Raw genomic sequence first — 22,695 nt, forward strand, 5'->3', positions numbered from 1 at the left:
AAACAAATTAACTTCTAAAAGGTTTATTTTAATAAAAAATACAATTTTCATCACAATCTAAAAGAACCTTTTAAAACACATTATTATTACTATTATAATATGGATTTTAATACTTCTTATTATAAATATTTAGAACAAGTAATATTTAATAGTTATTTTACTTTAACATTATTTTATTTAATACACAAACATACAAATTTAAATTTATTTATTTATTATATTATTTGTTTTTTCTATTAGAATAATTATTTTAATCATAGATGTGAAATTCAGTTTTAATTAAAAAATGCAGTAAATTTATTACATTGAAATATATAGATATATATGTGATCAATTACATTGAAATATATAGATATATATATGATCACTTATACGCTGACGTGTAATTCATTCTTGGAGAACCCCCAAAAAAATAGAAACAAACAAAACACTATCTAACGGCTATTTTAGCTAAGTACCTAGCGATATTATCTGTATATTTTAGAATAAACAGAATATTTGTATTATTTTCCTAAAAGTGCAGCGCGGGAAGAAAAACAAAGCAGAGGATTGTTGGCGGGAGTAGAGCAAAGCAGAGCAGCGCAACAAACGAGTATCAGCATTAACAGGGAAAAGATCTGGGAGAAAAACAGCCCAAATGGATCAGAAGTCGGCCATGAAAAAGCATACACGGAGCACAAGGAAAGAAAAACCTCCGGTCTCGAAAAACTCACCAAGTTCTCACACAAAAATGCAGTCTGTTTTGGGCTTTCCTTGCAAGAAACCTGTACGCCTCAGTCCCACATTGTTCCCCAAATCTTGCAGCTCTGCTAAACACCTGACTAATACCCCTGCTAAAACTCCTATATCTTTGGACATTCTCACGCCCGAGAGGAAATGCACTCCCCCTTCTTCAGCAGCCAAGAGCAAAGGCAAGCGATTTGCTAAGTCTCTGAAGGATGTCATCGAAGAGGCCAAGAAATTACAGGCCGATGCACATTCTGAACAATCCCCATTGCACGAAGAGGGCAATGATCAAGATCAGGACCGGGTCTCTGTTAAAATGGAAGCTAAAACCCCGAAGGCTGCAGATTTTAAGCTTCCAGAGAAGTAATTACAATATGGGTTTGCATTTCTTTTGTGATAAGCATTATATTAGTTTTCTCATAGATTTAAGCATTATCTGGGTTTGTATATTTTAAGGATATATTGTATGCTAGTTTTCTTAGAGATTTAATCAAAATCTGCGATTACAATTTTTTTAAGGGTACATAGGATTATAGATTTCCTATAGATTGAATCAGCATCTGGGTTTGTATTTTTTAAGGACAGATGTGATTTTTGTTTTCGTTTGATTAATTTAAAGGTATTCTGGCTTGGGGGAGTTTTTTGATGCCATGGAGGCTGCTATCAGATTGCTCCGACTCCGTAAGACAATCAGCACATTTGGCAACATCTGTCCCCAGGTGGAAACCATGACACACAGGTATGCAATTACTAATTACCGTCTGCTTATTTATTCTTCTGGGCTGTTCCTATGCAGAACATTTATTGTCATTGCTAAACATATATCCATTTAGATAATTCCTGCCTCATTGCATACCTATGCTATCCACTTCTGCTAAGAGGGAGTTTTGGATATGAAGTGTCAGAGGTAAATAAACTTTAAATGTAACTAAAGTTGAAGCTGTCTGCGTGATGCATTTGATAGTCTCCTTTACCACTATTTGTAAATCTGAAGTTTCACAACTTTAGCGGCATCTTTTCAATCACAATTTTGTGCACAATGAATACTCTAATTTCTTTCTTTGTACTTTTACAGTTCCTTTCTATCTGCTACATTTTATGCAGTGAAGATTTCATAACATTGCCCGTTGAGATTTCTATGTATTTCTTTTCAGTGAAAAACCCCTTTTAAAGTTAGAATACTCAGAACTTGTATTTTTTGCATGTAAATTGGTGGATCTTGTAATCGGGTTGTTCATTGGCTTTCTACATACTTGTTTTGTTTTGATCGGTAAATGTTTCATTATATTAATAAGCAAAAATGATTTACATCATATGATTCGAGTCTGAAAAACAAGTTTCATAAATCACCTCCCGTTTAAACGACTAGCCTATACACCATATTTTGTACATTATGCATTTACAAAATGGGCACTATATCATTCTATATTTTCTAATATCAAAATTTTACAGTATTTATCAATTAGGAGCACTATTCCTGCACCACTATGCTCTTCCCATGGACCTTTGCATCCTTCGATTCCACCAAACCACCTGCACCTGCACTCTATATCTGTGCTGTCGAGGATGAGCTACCCTACAAGAGGCGACACCGCTTCGAGCTAAAAGACCCGATAGGTCTGCCACAATTCCTTTTGGGAGGCGTATTCTCCTCTGCATGCTCTTGGACTTCGGCTCTCGGCATCCACTTTGCAACATCTTCTCTAACCATTTGTGCCTCTTGGGCCTTGAGAAAATCTTTTATTCCTTGCAACCCAATTTGGGCCAAAGCCCTTCTCACTTCTTTGTTTCCATTTGCACTCCACAAACGAAAAGGACGAAGGGGAGGGATAAACTCACCCACATGTGCCCAGTCTCCCCCTGGGCATGTTGCAAGGTGTGCGCCCTTGGTCTCCTTGTGTTGTGCAGCGCAACGCTTGGGTTTGTGACATGGCTTAACCTCCTCCTGTGGATTCTATAAGTCTAGCAGTTGTATCGGGCATTAACAGGTCGATCTTTTGGTGCAATGACAACTACGCTTGTAACAAGTGGTATCAGAGCTTGGTCATAGGTTCAAACCCCTCGCTTGCACTGGGGGGATTGTTGCAAGGTGTGCGCCCTTGGTCTCCTTGTGCTGTGCAGCGCAGTGCTTGGGTTTGTGACATGGCATAACTGCTTCCTGTGGATTCTATAAGTTAACAGGTCAATCTTTTGGTGCAATGACAACCACACTTGTAACATGGCAAACAAATCCTTCCTCCATTCGAGCCATTCCAATTAGGCTTGCCAGACCCCAACACTAGTCCTCCTTCACACAACTGTCATGAGCCAATAAACTATTTCACTAGGCTCAAATTCTAAGCATCGAGATAGGAACAAGGAAGTGATATTGATGTTTGTTCGATATTGATACTCTACCTTAAAGTATTCCTCCCCTAAGACAATTTTCACCCTGCATATGAAGGTCGGCTCAGAGATTTTGAAGACATGGGTAAGGCGTTCATTAGTGATCCTTCCCAGAAAGCCACCATGGGTTTGATGGTCTACAATGAGAAGTTTGCTTGCATTGTGTCAACTGCCTTACACACCAAATTCAAATGACTTTTATGCAAATGCTAAGTTCTGCTTTGCTTGGCGCCTCTTTTCATTATCAACACTAAGTCTTCGACCTCAATAATAAATCTATGCCAGCTTGTCAATTGCTAAGTTATTAAGGTCGTTGGAAATTCACATTCCGACTTTGCACTCTATGCATACGATGTAGCCGTTGTTAAATAGCAACTTGCCATTTCCCATGTAAGAAAACTCACTCTGCACAAACTTCAAGCCAAAAGATCTTGTTCAACAGTCCCGCAAATCTTAATCAACATAGTTGCCCTTTCTCACTCCACCAGCTCATTCGGTTCGTGCCTGCAACAATCAATCAGCCAACCTGGAGTTCCCCCCCAAGGCCATTCGCACGATTCAAAGGTCATTTCAACTTCCAAACAATAGCAAGGCTGCCAACCATTAGGAGCAATTGATGCAAGTTTCTTACTTGAGCCATCAATTTCAATTGATGCAAGTTTCTTACTTGAGCCATCAATTTCAATTGATGCTTGTAAGGCCATTTGCATCAGCCTCTTCTTAATAATATTCGAGCCAATTTAAAATTACGTTCACACGGCATTGATCTCCACCCACTCATTTGCTCTGTCAGACCACTTGGTTTCGCCAACTTGGAGTGTAAGAGACATGTTGGCATACTTTATAGCTTCAGTATTACACTCCCGAAGTACATGCAAAATCTTAAACTTATTTAAACCAAGCAATAGTCTCTTAATAATTTGAATGATCTTATCTAATTTCCAATTATCTGCCTGCCCTTTCGAAATTGCTCTAACCATAATCTGTGAATCTGCTTCAAGATGGAGGTTATTCACCTTCATTTTTCTTGCCATGCCAACAACAAGGAGAGCTGCATATGCTTATGCTTCGTTATTGGAACCCCATCCTAATCTTTGATTGCAACATGCTATAATACTTCCATTGTGGTCTTTTGCCACACAACCTGCACCCCGAAAGGCTTGGATTCCTTTTTGCTGCACCATCAAAGTTCACCTTAATCCAATCACATTCAGGGGGTGTCCATTTTGAACCCCTTGCTTCATTATACAAAGGATTAACCCTTTTAGGCCCATTAATGAGCCCTTCTACATAGTTGTTGCCATCTTGTATTTTATTGATAAAAAGGTTACTGTATTAGACACAGAAGCAAATACTACAAAGAGGAATGCCTAGAAAGCCAAAAAAACAGGCAATTGCAAAGGCATCAACATATCTTGGAGTCCAAGAGCTGTTGTTCTACAAATTTTTCTTTCGGAGCCAGCAGTGAAAAGAGGCTATGTACAAAATCAGGAATCAATGATGGTAGTGCCAACTGCCATCTATCATCACTGAAAACAATGGAGTGACAATAGAACCGTTAGATTATATGGTCAATGATGTTGGCTTGTATCAATCTAGCATATTTCCATGGAATTAAATACCTATGAAACAGCAAAAGTATCATCGTGTAATGTCTCCTTGTTGAAATAGGATTTATTAATAAATTAAAATATAAAAGAATAAAAAAAAAAAAATATAATTAAAATTTAGTTAAGTTTAATTGAATAGTCAAAAGGCATGAAATGAAAAGGTGTGACTCCCTCGAACATGAGTATAAAAGGGAGAGAAGAGAACTTCATTTGAGGAAAAAAGGAAAAAGGAAAGAAAGAAGGGAGCAAAGGAATTAAGGAAGCACTAATGGGAAGAAGATAAGGAAGTGACTCATGCAAAGGGGCAGACCTAAATTAGAATTACAAGAAAATATGGAAGAATGATATGAACATTTATCAAAGAGATCAGAACACAAATACAAATCTGCAAACAATAATAAAACAGGCATCAAAGGAAAAGAAGAGGAAACATTAAATCAATAAACAGAGAGTCAGACCTGATGGAATAGAAAGGATTCTCATACACACACATATATATCTGAGTATAGGCAGCATATCAGATTGATATAAACAGAAGACTTAAAGAGGGAAACAACATCGAATTGAATCTGCCCAAATTATCACAGCAGACTAAAAATACACAACCTGCAATAATGCTACAAGTATATTGGGCAAGATTTAGTGTCCTTCCAAAAGGGGACATTACACATGGTAAGACAGATTACAATGAGAGTTCTATAATGACTTGTAAGACTGCAAGCATAGAGCATTAGTTTGTGTTGTCAGAAAAACTCACTGTAAAGGGAGGGGTGAATTTCCTTGCAGTTTCTTGCTGCAGCCAAGCTGGAGCAGCAATGAGGTTTAGCTGATGCATTGGCTTGTGCTAATGAAGCCATTCATGGTTGCAGTAGTGGAGCTTTCATCTCTGGTGGCTTGGCACATGCAGTATGGGGCATACACGTCTTACTTCTGCACAATCACTAAAATCCTTCATAGGAATTCTCTGAAAAGAGGAGAGTTGATTGCCTAGATAGTTTACGCATGCTATTCAATAATGTTGGTCATCATGTCAATGCTGTTGTTTACCTCAAGGCATAGAGAGACAGCCATCTTCTGCATGCCTTGACATTGTGAGAGAATGTTCAAGTTCACGACCACCTTCACTAATTATAATTAGTGTAGGGAACCCTTGTTTAGTCCCCACATGCTCCTAATGCCATCTAAAAATTTGTGTGATGCGCACATGACCAACACACCTGCAACTTTATTAGGATGATTTAGTCTACAACACTTAAAAAGATATTTTCATGTTTATGTTGATGACATTTTGGATTTCAGTAAGACATGGGGAAGAACACATGATCCCCATTCTCCCAATTCTTGTGTGGGCATTAGGGGGCATGCCTCTCTTGCTCCTGCACAATCTCTGAAATCCTTCATAGGATTTCTTTGACAAGAGGAGAGTTGATTGCCTAGATGGTTTGTGCATGCTATTGTATAATGTTGATCATCCTGTCAATGCTGTTATTCACCTTAAGGCATAGTAAGGGAGACGACCATCTTCTGCATGCCTTGACATTGTGAGAGAATGTTCAAGTTCACGAGTACAAATCCTAAATATAATTAGAGAAGCAAAACCATGTTTAGTCTCTGTATTCTCCTAACGTCATCTAAAAATTTGTGTCATGTGCATGTGACCAACACATCTGCAACTTTACGAGGATGGTGTATTCTAAAACACTTCAGACATTTTCTTGTTTATCTTAACGGATTATGGTTTTCAGTAAGACATGGGGAAGAACACATGAATCATTCTCCCAAATCTTGTGTGGGCATAAGCTTTATGCCAATTTAGAGAAGTGTTTCTTTGCCTTGAAGCAGATTCATTACTTCAGATACAATATTTGTGAACAAGGTGTTCATGTTATTCTAGAGAAGATTAAAAACATTAAGGAATTATCATACCTATGATATTCATAAAGCTCCACAACTTCCCGGGACAAGCAAACTTCTTCCAGAGGTGTACTGATGCTCATGTTGCATGGAGTGTAAACCAGCAAAAATAGGTGGTACCAAGGCAACCAAAAAGGCATACACAAAGGGCATTTTGAAAATTAAAGAATTAACTTTGATTATGATCAGTACTTGCCTTGCCTAGATTTCACCAATCTTTTGAGATTGAATTGATGCATTGTAATGAGCACTTAAAGCAAGCCTTACATTAAAAGTGCATCCAGTTGCCTACTACAAGGAAAATTTCGTCAGTACTATCAAACAATCCCAAATTTTTTATAATTTTATGACATTACTTAAAAATGTAATTAGTGGAAGAATCCACATGTTTGGAAGAAGACAGTTATCAACAATGACCATAAGCCTTTGCAATTCTTGCAAGGGCAAAACAAGTAGACAAGCATCATCAGAAAATGTCAAACTATGTGCAACAATGTAACAATTCCACTTGAATATCAATTATAAACAAGGGAGAACCAATTTAATAGCTGGTTGCCTTTGCAATTCTTGCAAATGCAAAACAAGTTGTAGAATGAGCATCATCAGAAGACACTGAAACATGTGCAACAATGCAACAATTCCACTTGAATATCAATTATAAACAAGGGAGAATCAATCTGATAGCTGGTTGATTGAGTTTCCCTCTAATTATAACTCTCTCCATAGTTCTTGATTCAAATGGATGTGAGATATAAACATGGTCAATGTTGTATGAAGTGGATCCAACTTTTTTTACGCTTAAGAAATAAAAGTTGGTAAGTTCGTTACTGATTTCTATTTTCAAATTTATCTACTGTAGACACCTTTTGAAACAACAGTGAAACAATTTCTCGGCAAGCTTTTGTTGTAGAGGGTTTCTAATTGCCTTTGTTTATGATCCTTCATACAAGGCTCAAGTGTTGAAGAGGGTGGGTTAGTTATGGGTCTAAGCTGGGATTTTCATAAAGTTATGGTTGATTGACATGGCATTTCAGGACAAAATAATAAGAACATAGCCCCCTAAAACTAGTAGATAGCCCTATAAGGGGCATAACTATGTGGTCACAGCTACAAATGTTTGCATCCAGAAAACTGTCGGAAAGCTAAGGAACAACATTAGGAAAATGTGCCCTGCTTAGATAAATTTGACCCTGCAGAACTTCTTTGGAAAGCCTGTTGATCACACAATAGGGTTTAAATCCAAGGGTATAACTGCCAAATTTGTTTGTTCTCATTCACCAACCCAGTCTGTCTCTATAATTGATGACTTTTGGATCCCAAGGTGGAGCATTTCATCTTTTCCTTTGATTCACATTTTTTTATTATGTACATGTTGTATATCTTGAGCTGCTTTAATCGAATGGGAGGGAAAGGAGTTTTTTATGTTAATGTTAGAACCAGAAAGGTAAGACACAGAAATCTGAAACTTTGAAAAATCTCACAAGAACAAGATACACAGAATTTTATCCTGGGAAAACCCTCCACTTGAGGGTGGAAAACCCAGCCACACCAAAAATCAACTTTTATTATTGGCACAAATCTGATACAATGCTTTCACTTTGACAATCAACAGTATAAGCCAAAAACTTCTGAAAATGATGACTTATACCATAGATATGACATATAACCTTTTCTATAATATGAAAGGATCACACATTAATCGAACACACAGAGACAATACAGAAAGACCGATGAAGATGCAACAATTCTGAAGAAGATATCGTTTCCCAAAAAACAAACAACTCTACTACAAATAATCATCAACACATATATATAAATTGTCCTTCTTAAGAATTTCACTGCTCACATTGACAACCTACAAAAGGCTCCTCTTAAAGAAGAATAAGTTCATGAAATAGATAACTTGAGACAAAGAAAGGTGGAAGGCTAAGATGCCATAAACTTGGCGACAATTACAAAGTAAATCGTAACTCTTCCCGCTCCGACATGAGCCACATAGACAAAGACACAAATGAACACCGACGAAAGCCACAAGGATGAAGACACAAAAGAATCTCTTCCCAGAAGGAATACGAAGAGAATAGGAGAAGAACTGCCAGAGATAAGAAGTGCGGAGATAGATATGAAAAGAACCGCTGCCAGCAAGGACAGGTCGGTGAGGATGACAAGGAATTCGATACACGAACAGCTACATAGAAGAAACTGGCAGATCACAAGGAAGTCGAACAATTGAAGACAATAACACAACCATCGCAGGTAAATAAAATCTCCTGCAGCGTACGCAAACATTAACTCTACCTCTTAGCAAAGGAGATATTATTTTCTGATTTTCAAGTCATGGAGTCTCTCAACATGACAAATACAATGGCTACACCCATATGTGTAAAAAGCAACATTTTATCACGGATTCTCTCAACGTGATAGCATCATGGATTCACTCCACATGATGTTCACCATGGCTACTCTCATGAGTGAAATAAACACAAGCTCTCATCACGAAGTCACTCAACGTGATGTTGTCATGGAGTCTCCCAACATGACATCCACCATGGCTACTTCCAGAGGGTGGAACAAGGCCTTTCACCTCAAACTACTCTAGCACAAAAGAATGCATTAATAAGGGCTTGCACCTCAAATTTCTCCATCATAGAGAAAAATGCATTACAAGGGCTTTCACCTCAAATTTCTCCATCACAGAGAAAAATGCATTAACAAAATCTTCATGATGATGTGGCTCCCTTTGAACTTGATATCAACCTTTTGACCTCCTCATCCAAGGTTGCCTCTAATGAAATGACAGGCTCCTTCTGAAGTTGAAATGTCAGGCTCCCTTTGAAGCTGAAAAGACCACTCTCCAGGAATATGACCATCTTGAGATTAGAACAAAAATCTCCTCGCAATCTGCTCCCTCTCATTGGGAGAGCCTTCTTGTCTCAAAATTAATATCTTCAGTGTTGTAGCGATCAAAACATAGTTTGTATAACACCAAACAATGAACAAGCAACCCTCCCAGAATCCCGAGGCCTCCTGTGAGGGAGACGGCCTCATACTTGCTCTGATACCATGTTAATGTTAGAACCAAAAAGGTAAGACACAAAAATCTGAAACTTTGAAAAATCTCACAAGAACAAGATACACAAAATTTTATCTTGGGAAAACCCTCCACCTAAGGGTGAAAAACCCAGCCACACCAAAAATCTATCTTGGGAAAACCCTCCACCTGAGGTGAAAAACCCAGCTACACCAAAAATCAACTTTTATTATTGGCACAAATCTGATACAATGCTTTCACTTTGACAATCAACAGTATAAGCCAAAAACTTCTGAAAATGATGGCTTCTACCATATATATGACATATAACCTTTCTATAATATGAAAGGATCACACATTAATTGAACACACAGAGATAGTACAAAAAGACCGATGAAGATGCAACGATTCTGAAGAAGATATCGTTTCCCAAAAAACAATCAACTCTACTACGATAATCATCAACACACATATATAAATTGTCCTCCTTAAGAATTTCACCGCTCACACCGACAACCTGCAAAACGCTCCTCTTAAAGAAGAACAAGTTCACGAAATAGATAACTAGAGACGGAGAAAGGCGGAAGGCTAAGATGCCATAAACTCGGCGACAGTTACAAAGTAAACCGTAACTCCTCCAGCACCGACATGTGCCACATAGACGAAGACACAAATGAACACTAACGAAAGCCACAAGGATGAAGACACGAAAGAATCTCTTCCTAGAAGGAATACGAAGAGAATAGGAGAAGAACTGTCGGAGATAAGAAGTGCGGAGACAGATATGAAAAGAGCTGCTGCCAGCAAGGACGCAGGTCGGTGACAGTGACAATGAATTTGATACATGAACAGCTACATAGAAGAAACCGGCAGATCACAAGGAAGTCGAACGACTGAAGACAATAACACCACCACCGCAGGTAAATAAAATCTCCTGCAGCGTACGCAAACATTAACACTTTAACCAAACATCTTTTTGCGGAGATTGCTACCTTTCCACAGATCTCATTTTCAAAAGCATGCATTTATACTGCACTATATTGTTTGTGTTTATTGGATCAATTTATACTTGTTTCAATTCATTACTTTATAGCACGATTATGTTTCTCAAATTTGTGTGTTATCCATCAGATTGCCAACCAAATACGGATCAGTGGTTTCTGAGCGTAGTTCCAGCTTATACAAGTGCATTTTACCTCTTCTGTCAAGGAAAGTGTTTCATGCATTTCTCTCTACTGATGTGAACAAGAGGTTTTGAAACAAATCAAGGATAGGCTTGGCCATTGCTTAGGTTTAGGCCAAGTAGAAAGTCCCATGGAGGGGTCCAACTGCTGCAATTTAATAGTCCTATGTCATCCCTGGAAGTTGAAAATTTCTTGTACAAAATATTTTGAAAATTTCCTTTAAATAAATAAGGCAATGCCATTTATGAAGAAATAATTCTGCAGCAACTGAAATGGGTGGAGGGGCTGAAGATATGCAATAGTCTCTTAAGAGCTTGTTATTAGCATATGACAGTATCTATGCAGTAAAAACTTTTAAAATACTCTGATTGCAGCCATTTGAAATTAGTACAATTATCTATTGGACCATGGTTCAACTGCTCTTCCTCGAGTAATCAGTAATGAGACATCTCAGTCAATTTGAGTCTTAAGGAGAGTTTACTGCAATTTATACAGTATGATCTACAGTATCAGTATCTTGTAATCATCTTTACAGCTAACATAATTCAAAACATCCGCAACTCCATATACCAAATACATGCCCTTGTGGTTCCACAATAATAGTGCTAAAAAAAGGAATAACATCAGTGGCGATTATGAAATAATTTATAGAAACTGAAATAGACAGGCAATTAACAAATTCAATTTTCTTCTCAAAATTGATGATCTCATTGAAAGCCTCATAGGGGCTTAATTTTTCAGCAAAATCAGTCTCGCTGTAACTCATCATCAAATTTACATGGAGCCAAATGATTTTTGGAAGACTGCTTGAAGGCAATATCCGGGTTGTACAAATAATTAGTCATGCTTATTGGGCATTACCAAAGCACTATCTTCTTTTATATGGCTTGAGTAATGGCATATTTCAACTTCTTCTGGATAAAGTTGTTTACTAATATTTTTGTTTATAGTTGCACTTGGGAAGTAACACATGGAATATGTACAAATGGTATTTGACTTTCTTTGTGCAATGCTCCAGCCCAAGATTGTGGCTTTAACAAAGACAGATCTCAGTTTTAATAACAAACCCTAGGCGACTGAGTAAATATAAGAGGACCGACCCAAAATAAAAGTTAAAAAAAATTGGCTGAGATTATTTAAAAGAGGGCCGACTAGGATTGAGGGGCCAGCTAGATTAAGGAAAATTATAAGCAATATTTAAATGATAGTGATTTCTTTAAGGAGGCCTACTGAGACTTGTTAAGACATCACCTAGCTTTGGAAAGGTTTGACTCTTACCAAAGGCTTGGGGTTTCATGAAGAGGTATGATCCCCTCCAAATGGGAGATATAAAAGAAAGAACAATTCATCCAAGGAAGGCATCCATGAAGGATCAAAATGGAATGATCAATGAAAATAAGCAAAAGCAGAATTGAACTCAGAACTGAACTAATATTAGGAGCAGTGCTAACTAAGAGATAAAGCTGATAGATAAGTAGAAATATAGATCTATGCATGTGTGTTCATGCAATAGAGATACTTGCAGAAATTATTGAGTGATCTTAATGCTCTTTCTAATCCAAACATGCAATGAAAAATTTGTATGATGGTTCCTTCCAAATTTAGAGAAACAGATTGGAAATAGGAAGGATGACCAGCCTTTCGAGTTTGCAAGACCCAAGTACGCCACCCCGAGATGAAAGTTGTGCTCGTGAGCCAAGGGGCTTAGCATGCCCTTGGGCTTGAGATCCCATCAAGTATGCCACCCCGATATAAATGATATGCTTGTGGGCCAAGGGGCTTAGTGTGCCCTTGGGCTTGAGGTCCCATCAAGTACACCACCCTGGGATCAAATGGACGACCAACCTTCCATACCTGTGGGCCAAGAGGTGGAATAGAAGACCTGCCTTTCATGCTCTTGGGCTTGAACAAGGACAGCCAGCCTCCAAGGTGAACTGAGGGATGGAAGGGCAGCCCACCTTCCATGTGCTCGCAATACAAGGGCAACCTACCTTTAGATTGTGGTTTGCAAACGTTTCAATGAATTCCTAATGAAACTATTATAGGAACCTACTTTGAAAAGGCAATGACTCATTTGGATTTCAATATGAATGATGTTTATGGATACCATGGTGTTTACTAATGATTTGTATGATATGTGATATTATGGCTTATGATTAAATGTCAATTTCCAATGACTAACATTGTGTGCAGGACCTAGACCAAGCCTTCTCTTATAGAAGGCATTTATTCTTAAATGTTCTTTATTTCTTAGAATTGAAATTGTGGTTTTAGGGCAAAATGTAGTAATGTACCTAAAAGGAACATTACACTTTCCAATTACAAGCTTCAAGCCAAAATGAAGACATCCTTGGCAAAAGCTCAGTCAGGTACTAGTTTTTAAGGTAGTAAGGATCTGTTCATGATAAAGATAGTAGACTCTGTGACCTCAACAGAGGAAAATTACTTAAAGAAAGTAGCCACTTTTACCTGTTTCATACTTAAAGAGCTTGATTGATGCCATGAGAATTAATATTAGCGATCAAAAGTTTTGAAGGCCATAGAAATAGTGATAGATGGTCACTTTAGTGAGGTTATTCTCATAGGAATAGTTGTAAAAAGGTGATATGGCCGTCTTTTCCATTAAGCAATTTTATTGGGAAACGATGACCAGCCGAATTAGTAATTGAACGATTCTGGATGGTCATTACATTAAGGATAGTAAAACATGTCTATGCTTAATTTCCCAAGTGCTAGCCAAATGTTTGTAAGGACAGCCAAATAAAATAAATCTGTGCAATTTGTCTTGAGCCTTCAGAGTAACAATAATAGAATAAAAGAAGGAAATAATGAAATTATCATGGATTAGTTAAGTAGTTTGATGGGATTGTAATGCCTTTATATGGCACTTATTTTGGGTCATATCTAGTGCATCTTTGTACTATATTATTGCTATGTACCACCAAAAAAACAATCTGATTCATGGCTACCGGATCAGCTGCACCATTAGTAATGAAGGAGCCATTGCCAAGGGATCTTACCCATTGAGTGAGGGGAAAGGAGCCAATGTAATTAGGGCACAATTTTTCCAGTCCTGACTGGAAATCATGAAGTTGTAGAGGTTGCGGGAAGTCTAGCCATTAAGGATGAAGGTTGAACGAGACCCCTAAAGTGCACAACATTTTTGCAGGTGGAACACTTCTAGATTTGTGGTACTTTTTGCAGAGTTTGAAGGTTATTTTTTTGTGGTTGCATGGGAGTTATTGGATTGGTAGAGCAAAGATGCTAAAGCCAAATCCATATGTTGTTGGATTTATGAGAAACCACCTACAAATGTAAGTTATTGGATTGGTAGAGGAAAAATGCTAAAGCGAAAGCCATGTGTTATTGGATTGATCTTGCTCTCTCTAATTCTGAGTTGCGTCATATAGATTTTGAAAAATCATCCAAGGGAATTTGGGAAAATTTGAATAAACTCGTTGGAACAAAAGTGGTTGATATAATGTTTGTTCTAATGCTGTAGTTATTCAAATTTAAGGTGGTGGATGAAATCATAATGTCTATCCCCAAGCAATTTGAGATCTCTTGTTAGACACAACTAGTAGAAGAGAATGCTACGATAGATGATAAGGATGCCAAAGCCATTTTGTTAAATAGTTTGCCTTCTAAATATATTGTCATTTACTCTCGATCAGATACCTCCTCAAAATTTGGAAGATAACTCTTTTTGCAGAGCAAGAGTACAATTGTAGGAGCTACAAAAGCTGATCCTCAACTTGAGAGCGTTTTATGTCCAGGAAACAACTGTAAAAGATCAGATAAAGACAAAGAGGAGATTGATTGTTATTACTACAAGTAAATTTGAACAACAGAATTTATGCCAATGATGTTTCATAAGGGAAAACTGAAAGATAAGCCAAATGTAGCTAATGTAGCCATTGCTGGAGGTTGACTAGTTGCTGACAGTGGTGAAGAATTTGTAAATGAAGCCTACTATGGATGGATGCTCGGATAGTTTAAGAGTTTGTGGATTTTTGAAATTATACCCTTATGATGCTCATGAGATGACTTGATGGAGCACTATGGATGTGGCTTAACATGGATGGTTGTCCAATAATTTGGGAGATTTGTAACTTGGGAGTTTGGGGAGGTGGAATCTGAGAACTTGAGAATTTGGCTTAGGGGCTACACATTTACAAGGGATTTGAGGCAGCTCGATGGAGTTCTACCTGATCCAAGACTTGTTTTCAAAGATAAGCTTCTGAAGAATATGTGGAGCTGCTTTAATTCTATGTTAGTATGCTTTCATTTTCAATAAGTACTATAAGCCTTAAGAGGGGGTTTTAATAAAGTTTACCTTGGTGACTTAGTAATGTGTTATAAGGGTTAGTTATAAAATTATTGTCGATTACATCTCTCACATTCTTTTATAAGGAGATGAGCCTCTTTATAATAACACTAATATTCTTAATATAATATCATATTTCAGGCTTCAATCTTTAGTATTCTTGATAGTTGGTAAAAGAAGAGAAAAAAAAGAAAATGGTTGTCCATTTCTTTTGGGAAACTTTCAATCAATTTTTAGGCTGAAGGCATTGTTGAGAGTTGAGGGAAGTTTGAACATGCCACTTTCAAAGGTGTTGGTGTAATTTATGTCTCATGTAATTACACTGTACTTAAGTTAACTTAGGATAATGCATATCATAGTAATTTGCATAGGAAACACTAAAGGAATTGCATATCTAGGGAATATGGTTGTAGGAGAAATTCCACCTCCAGTGGAATTATCTATTATTTCTCCTACCTACTCCTACCTACCCTTGCATCTCATTGAACCATATGTCATCCTTGTGTGCTCTCTTCTCTTTTTGCCTTGCCTATATATGCAAGCACATGTACATTGTATTTAGTTGGGCATTTTGCATCTTGATGAGAATACAATTTGTTCTTGTCTATTTTGTTCTCTCTTACTTTTGTGCTATTCGTTGGCCTCTAGATCTTGGGTTGCTATAGGCAAATTCTTACATGGTATCAGAGCTTATAGGGTGCCATTGATAGTCATTTTTGGAGAGGTCTTGGTCCATGTAAAGGTTGGCATGTTGGGAGGTTTGTGGTGCAGCGCATTTATAGAGCTTCCTATGCCAAATTTTCCACCATTGCATTCGGGAGGTCGTTCTATGAATTTTGACTACAAATTTGCCTATGTTCGGGTAAAATTGTTTTTGTAGCAAAAATTTTTTAGTTGGAGGGCCATTAGGTCCCCTCTCCAACAGAAGATTACAATTTTTTTACAGTTATTATTTTCTTTTTGCATATTATTGTCAAATCTGGGTGAAATATTTCAATGTTGTGCAAATTATTGTTCTAGACAAAATACTTTGCTTGGACACTGTATATTTTGCATTAGACATGTCACTGTATATTTTGTGGACTCTATTCATTTGATCGCAATTTATTTTCTTGATCTGGCAATTTTCTATTGGGGAGGCATTATCTTTTCAGATCTGCATTACTAGCCAGTTGCTTGTGCAGTCTTTTGTCAAATCGTAGCATTCATCACTTGGTGGCACAAACTTGATATTGTGCCCGTGCTCTCCATTCTACCTGTTAGTCGTGAGATCTCCATTTTGGGGTGGCTATGTTTATTTTGCAGGTTTTAACCATTATTGCCAAGCCCTTGGATCTATGTTTTATGCATCAGATCTACCATAACTTGTTGGTCAGCTTCACCTTATCTTTGATCGATGTCATTTGCCTTGGTATTGGTCATTTGAGGTTTGGAGTGAGTTTGGGCATATGATTTGCAGTTGGTCCACGATTGTTGGTTGTTCATTGCCGAGGCTTCTCTCCAGCCCGAACTTCATTTGGTAGTGGTATTCCAGATCATTTATCGCCTTGATTTTCCTTGGTAGTGATCAGGCATAGTGGCCAGCTCTGGTCATTTGGTTGTGATTGTACATTCATTGGAATGGGTTTTTGATCCGCTCTTATATGCCTAGCGTGCTAGTGTTGGATCGTATCGTTTTGATACCATGTAAGAATTTGCCTATAGCAATCGAAGATCCAGAGGCCAATGAATAGCACAAAAGTAAGAGAGAACAAAATAGACACGAACAAATTGTATTCTCATCAAGATGCAAAATGTGGGATTTTAAATCCATGACTTTCATTTTCTTAGATAGCCGAGGCATCACATACACAAGTTTGTAGGTGCCACATGGTACCAATTTGTTTGTTCGCAACTCCTCACCACCTCAACAACGCATGCCTACCAGTGCAGGACACGTGTCACTTTCTGATCACCTAGTTAGCTTGCAAACATCATTGCCATGTAAGGTTGATCTTTTGCCATGACAGCTGTTTGACCGTCAATTTTAAGTTCTTTGATTGTTGACGTCAACATTGCATCAGCAGTCTTTTCAAAAATTTTAAACTCCCCTCTCATTTGAGTTTTTGATTTCATAGTCTGACTTTGAAAGCTTATAACGTGTTCATTTTGAGGTCTTTTTTCGAGCATTTTTTATGATTTGGGCTAATTTTTCATGCTCTTAGCAGTGGTGTAGTTGGTTTATGATTTTGGTGGACAAATTTTTCAATTTTTTCAGTTTTTCACAACTGTACCTGTCCAATCCTCCTTTTTGTAATTTCACAGGCTTCGTTTGGGCTCATGGATTTCTTTTCAGGTGTTGTTTTCTTTGAAATTGCATAATTTTTCGTCTGCTTCACATATATGCTATCAATTTGTAGCGATTGTGAGTAGAAATTGTACTTTCGTCTTTTTTGGCCCATTTTGCAACTTGTAATGCTTGGATCTCATTTTGGTCTTTTGCATTAGTCATTTGAGTCTGCTATAGCCCAATTTGGATAAAACATTGAAATCAGAAGTTCACCTTGCCTTGTTTTGCAAGTGGCCCATTGTACACACACTGACTATAAAATGCCAAATCATTGTACACTGACTTTACACAATCTCCTTGAGGCTACAAATGGTTTAAGAAGTCACTGCATTGTTTTGAGTAAAGATTATGGATGATGTAGAAAATCATGTCACCACAAGTTCTCTCTAGTCTTAGAAATTTTGAAATTCACAAACATTGTTGGAAGTGTTTTGCCAAAAGATTTCAGATGATATAGAGTACTTAGGGAATTAAGCAAAATTAGGGTCGTGAAGTGTTTAAAAAGGGCATTTCACTATAGTAGATGTATGATGCTGCAGTCTCTCCATGATCATGTCACAACACTAGGAATTTCACAATTCACAAGATACTATTGGAAGCATCTAGTCAAGAGCTTTCCAATGATAGACAACACTAAAAAATGTAGCAGGAAATAAGGACTGAACTCAAGTCCGAATGCGTTGCATGTATAGCTGTTTTGCTTGGTTATGGTCAACTTCCATAGAATTTGCAACATTTCAAGTTTCTAAATTTGCAAGATACCCTTGGAAGCTTGTGGAGAGTTTATAATGATATATAGAACTAATGGCATCACGTGAAATTAGAAGTGTAAATTGTTAAGATTGTTATAGGTTGATTTGGGAGGTACATTTCAGTAAATTAGTTGGGGCATTTTAAAATAGAGAGAACATTGGCAATTCTGAATCATGTATTTCATATGCTGTGACTAAACTTAAAAAGACTACAATAGAAAATAGTGGATTTATAACAAGTAAATATCACAACAGGAAAAATTAGTTTTGTATTGTGAAATCTAGGCTTCTTTTTTCTTTCCCTGTTTTAGTTTTGTAAATATGACTCAATTTAAACTAATTTCTTTCCCTGTTTTAGGCGGTTTATGCATGCACATGTGGCACAGATGAAGTACATTTTGCCAGAAGCGCTGTTGCTTGAGAAGATTATGGTTCACGATGAGAAAACGCTCTGCATGAAGGCGGACCTAAAAATCTCTCTCTTGCATGATGCATTAAATAGTGCTGAAGGTGGACAGGTTTTTATATCTGCCTCTAAAGTTAATACATCAATTTTGCGGAAGACATTTCATACACGCCTTGAGGAATTTGCACAATTACATCCCGAGGTGAATATAAAAATGAAATTTGTGTATATCTTCTTGGCTTTGTCAAAATTCTTAAACCCATTTGTATATTACTCAGCTTATGATTTGTAGTCTTGATTTAATGCAGGGTGATGATGTTCCAGAAGAAATGTTGCCAGAACCTTTCAATAAAAAATGCCAGCTCACTCCTGCAAAGCTTAACATTTTGGTTTCCCCACTAAGCTGTACTCCTAATCCTACTCCAGTGCATGAGGAGGTCATGCCTTGCCTTTTGCCCAACAGCTTCCAGAGGCGTTTTTCACAGAGAACCCTTACAGCCCAAGCATCTGACAAGGTAGATTCAAACATTGGTTATGATCAATCTAAGACTCCTTGTAAGGTGTCTGCCACTAAGAATGCTGCTGAGGAAAATACACCCTGCAAAACAGGCCAAGTGTTTGATAACACAAATTCTACCATGAATGAAGGTTGTCTTTTGCCCAACAGCTTCCAGAGGCGTTTTTCACAGAGAACCCTTACAGCGCAAGCATCTAACAAGGTAGATTCAAACATTGGTTATGATCAATCTGAGACTCCTTGTAAGGTGTCTGCCACTAAGAATGCTGCTGAAGAAAATACACCCTGCAAAACAGTTCAAGTGTTTGAGAACACAAATTCTACCATGAATGAAGGTTGTCTTTTGCCCAAAAGCTTTCAGAGGCGTTTTTCACAGAGAACCCTTACAGCCCAAGCATCTGACAAGGTAGATTCACACATTGCTTCTGATCAATCTGAGACTCCTTGTAAGGTGTCTGCCACTAAGATTTCTGCTGCAGAAAATACACCTTGCAAAACAGTCCAAGTGTTTGAGAACACAAATTCTACCATGAGTAAAGGTTGTTTTTCGCCCACAACACCGGGAGTTGCCCCTGATTCTACTCCCCAAAAAACATTTTCTGTTGTCTCCTCTGCTCACAATACTCCTGCAGCTAGGACCCTGTTGAATTCTAGTAATAAGAATTCCATCAGTAGAAGGTCTCTCCGTTTTGAGCATGTTCCAAATTCACCAGATGTTACCGCTCATGATTTGTCTCCCAAATCTAACAGTTTTGCTTCTCCAGATTCTTCACGTGTTTCTCAATTCTCCGGGCAGAAGTCTGAAATTTCTAAGGTCAGAAGAGCAGTAATGTTCAAAAAATCAAACAAAAGTTCTCCTGTTTCTATTGGTAAGGATTCTTCAATCCGTTCAAATGATTTGAAAAGAAAGGCAGTCATGTTTCCATCTACAGACACCTCTGTGCTCTCTACGCCTGGCAAGCTTGAGGGAATGGAAAGTTGTGCCGATACCATCGAGCACTCTCCCTCGAGGGTGGTTTCAACCAATAAATCCATCTACTCTTTCCTGTCTCCATCAAAAACTTTTAGCTTGGAGAAAACTGAGGGCGAGAAAACTCCGGAGGAAGTCTTCCTTAGCACTCCACCCTTGCACCCTCGCAAGAAACATAGACTTAATGCAACTGAGCGAATTACAAAAATAAAAGCAACCCAGTCTTGCCCTCAAACATTCCCACCAAGCTTCCAATCTCCAACAAGAAGTAATATTGATCCTTGCAAGGCAGATGTTGATAGAGAATCTGATGCTTCAAATAAACCTGAGAATGGAAGCGTCAGTATTCAGGGGTTGTGTTCGAAGGGACTTGATGTAATGAACCAATCAGAATGGGAAATTCTTCAGACACTTTCCCCAAAATTGGTGCATGAGGTAAGACATTTTTTTTTTTTTGTAGATGCTATTTATATGCATTTTCTGCATGCCAATGGTTACCAACTTTGCTTCAATTCGATCAGTTCTATATAGTAAGTTCGGTAAACATTTTTCTTTATGAACTTGAAAGACATTAATTGTGGTCATATCTTGAGTTATTAACTTATTACAAATTTAGCTGCTCAGCCGATGTCTGTTTTGGCTGTGTTATGTTGTGCCATATATTGTATATCATTCATATCACCAAAAACATTAAAATAGCTTACCTTCTGATCAGCTGTTTTCTCTTCTGATATCTGTTCCTGTTTCACGATACCAAGTAAAGCTTACAAATATTTGCAGGTTCATGAGAGAGAACGAAAAAATCGAGATGGTGGATTGGGTGCATTGGCTGCTAAGAGGCGTCAGCAGACGCTTGCATGCTTGCCCAAACTCTTTAACATGATACGTGATATATTTCGTTCAAGCAAGCGCTCTGTCCTCACACAGGAAGAGCTTATTCACAAAATAATATCAAATAATTGTAATGTTACTGATAGAAGTAAGTATCCTTACTTAAATTTTGGCCTTCTGTTGCAAGGAATACACTGCACTTTGTCTCATTTCATGCTTTTAAAAAATTTCTAGGTGAAGTTGAGGAGCAGCTGCTGCTGCTCCAAGAATTAGCACCAGAGTGGATTTCTGGAAGGACGGCTATGAGTGGTGATTTTCTTTACAGGTAAGCCCTCTTGTGAAAAGAGAGAATTTGTCCTGTTACTTTCATATCTGGATTGTAATGTGATACGACATTTTTGGTTGTCTGCAGCATTAAAAACAATATCGATTTGCAGACCATTCGTACGAAACTCGTGAGTGCCCTGTGAATAGCAAAAATCATGCTGGAAAAGCACCTGGATTACATATAGTCTTATGTAATTTTAAGTAAATCTATAATATAATACACGTGGCTCCACTGCAACATTCTTTTTTGTTTTTTCCAGCTACTGCTGGATCTTCAGCAGTAAACCAATCTTTTAAGTTATTTTAGATGCTGCTCCAGCTTGATCACATATTTGCATTCACCATTGAATTCCATAATGAAAAATTTGCCAGCATTCTGGGATTTTATTCCGTCTTTGGTTCTATATGTTTTAATGTTATTTTACTGAGAATTTGTGGGTAAAGGAATAATAGGGAATATCTTATGATAAAACTAATGTGAGTAAATTTTTTAGAAGTGTTTTTTAATGAAGGCTCAAATTTGTTTATGTGAAAATGTATTTTAAAATAGTTTCAAGTATTAAAAGAAATTTATATCTTAAATCTATACTATCAATATCTTGAAAGCTTTTGATAAAAAAATGTTTAAAAAAATCTAAATCTTATAATATAAAATAAATTAAAATAACTCTAAAACTAAAACCACAAAATTACTCAGCACAATAATTCCAAAGAACATATAAAGAGGACGGTTACATCACTGCTTTTCATTATGAGTTCAATTTGTTCGGTAATTTGAGCACAAGGGAAAAGGAATTTAGACTGAACAACTTCACTAGGCTAGAGTTTGATGTTCTACTTGCTGCCTAGTGACCAGGAATGATTGATACTGAGCTATAAAGCACAAAATCACCATTAAAATTGTAAGCTTTCTTTGTACAAAAATGCTTGGGGTCAATGGGACCAAATAACGAAAAGCACCCATCTCTAAATGTCCATTCCAAAATATAGAAGAATAAAGAAAGTCAAAAGTGTAGTATAATGACATGGATGAATCACTTCTCAAGGTGAATTGTTGGATGATCACGTAGATTAGCTAGCAATCATAGAATGTATGAAAAATACATATATGCATACTAAAATATGTCAGATGTTTTTTTTTTAGTCATTTTTGTTCGGAAAGAATAGGAGTAATATATACAAAGGTTACATGAGGATCTATGTTTGTCTCTTCTATTTTACAAAGTAGGTATTATTCAAATAGGCCATTAGCTAGGTTTCATGTAGAAATGGAGTGTGTATGAATCATTTCTTATGTGGACAAGATAATTGTAGATGGTAAATTCGTATTGTACTTGTTAGATTGTTATGATATGTGGTGTGGATGAAACTATTTGTTGGATGCTT

The 22,695-nt window shown here is 37.3% G+C and overlaps 1 protein-coding gene across 1 annotated transcript; it reads left to right on the forward strand.

The window, feature by feature from the left end:
- Positions 1-488: 488 nt before the first annotated feature.
- LOC131054830 (CDT1-like protein a, chloroplastic) lies at positions 489-21,814 on the forward strand. Its single transcript, XM_057989443.2, has 7 exons — positions 489-1,089; positions 1,346-1,465; positions 18,617-18,866; positions 18,973-20,586; positions 20,932-21,130; positions 21,217-21,307; positions 21,395-21,814. The coding sequence occupies exons 1-7, from the start codon at positions 638-640 to the stop codon at positions 21,450-21,452; spliced, it is 2,784 nt and encodes a 927-aa protein (XP_057845426.1). The 5' UTR covers positions 489-637; the 3' UTR covers positions 21,453-21,814.
- The last annotated feature ends 881 nt before the right edge of the window (positions 21,815-22,695 follow it).

The sequence above is a fragment of the Cryptomeria japonica genome, chromosome 6 (assembly GCF_030272615.1).
Source record: "Cryptomeria japonica chromosome 6, Sugi_1.0, whole genome shotgun sequence".
NCBI lineage: Eukaryota > Viridiplantae > Streptophyta > Pinopsida > Cupressales > Cupressaceae > Cryptomeria > Cryptomeria japonica.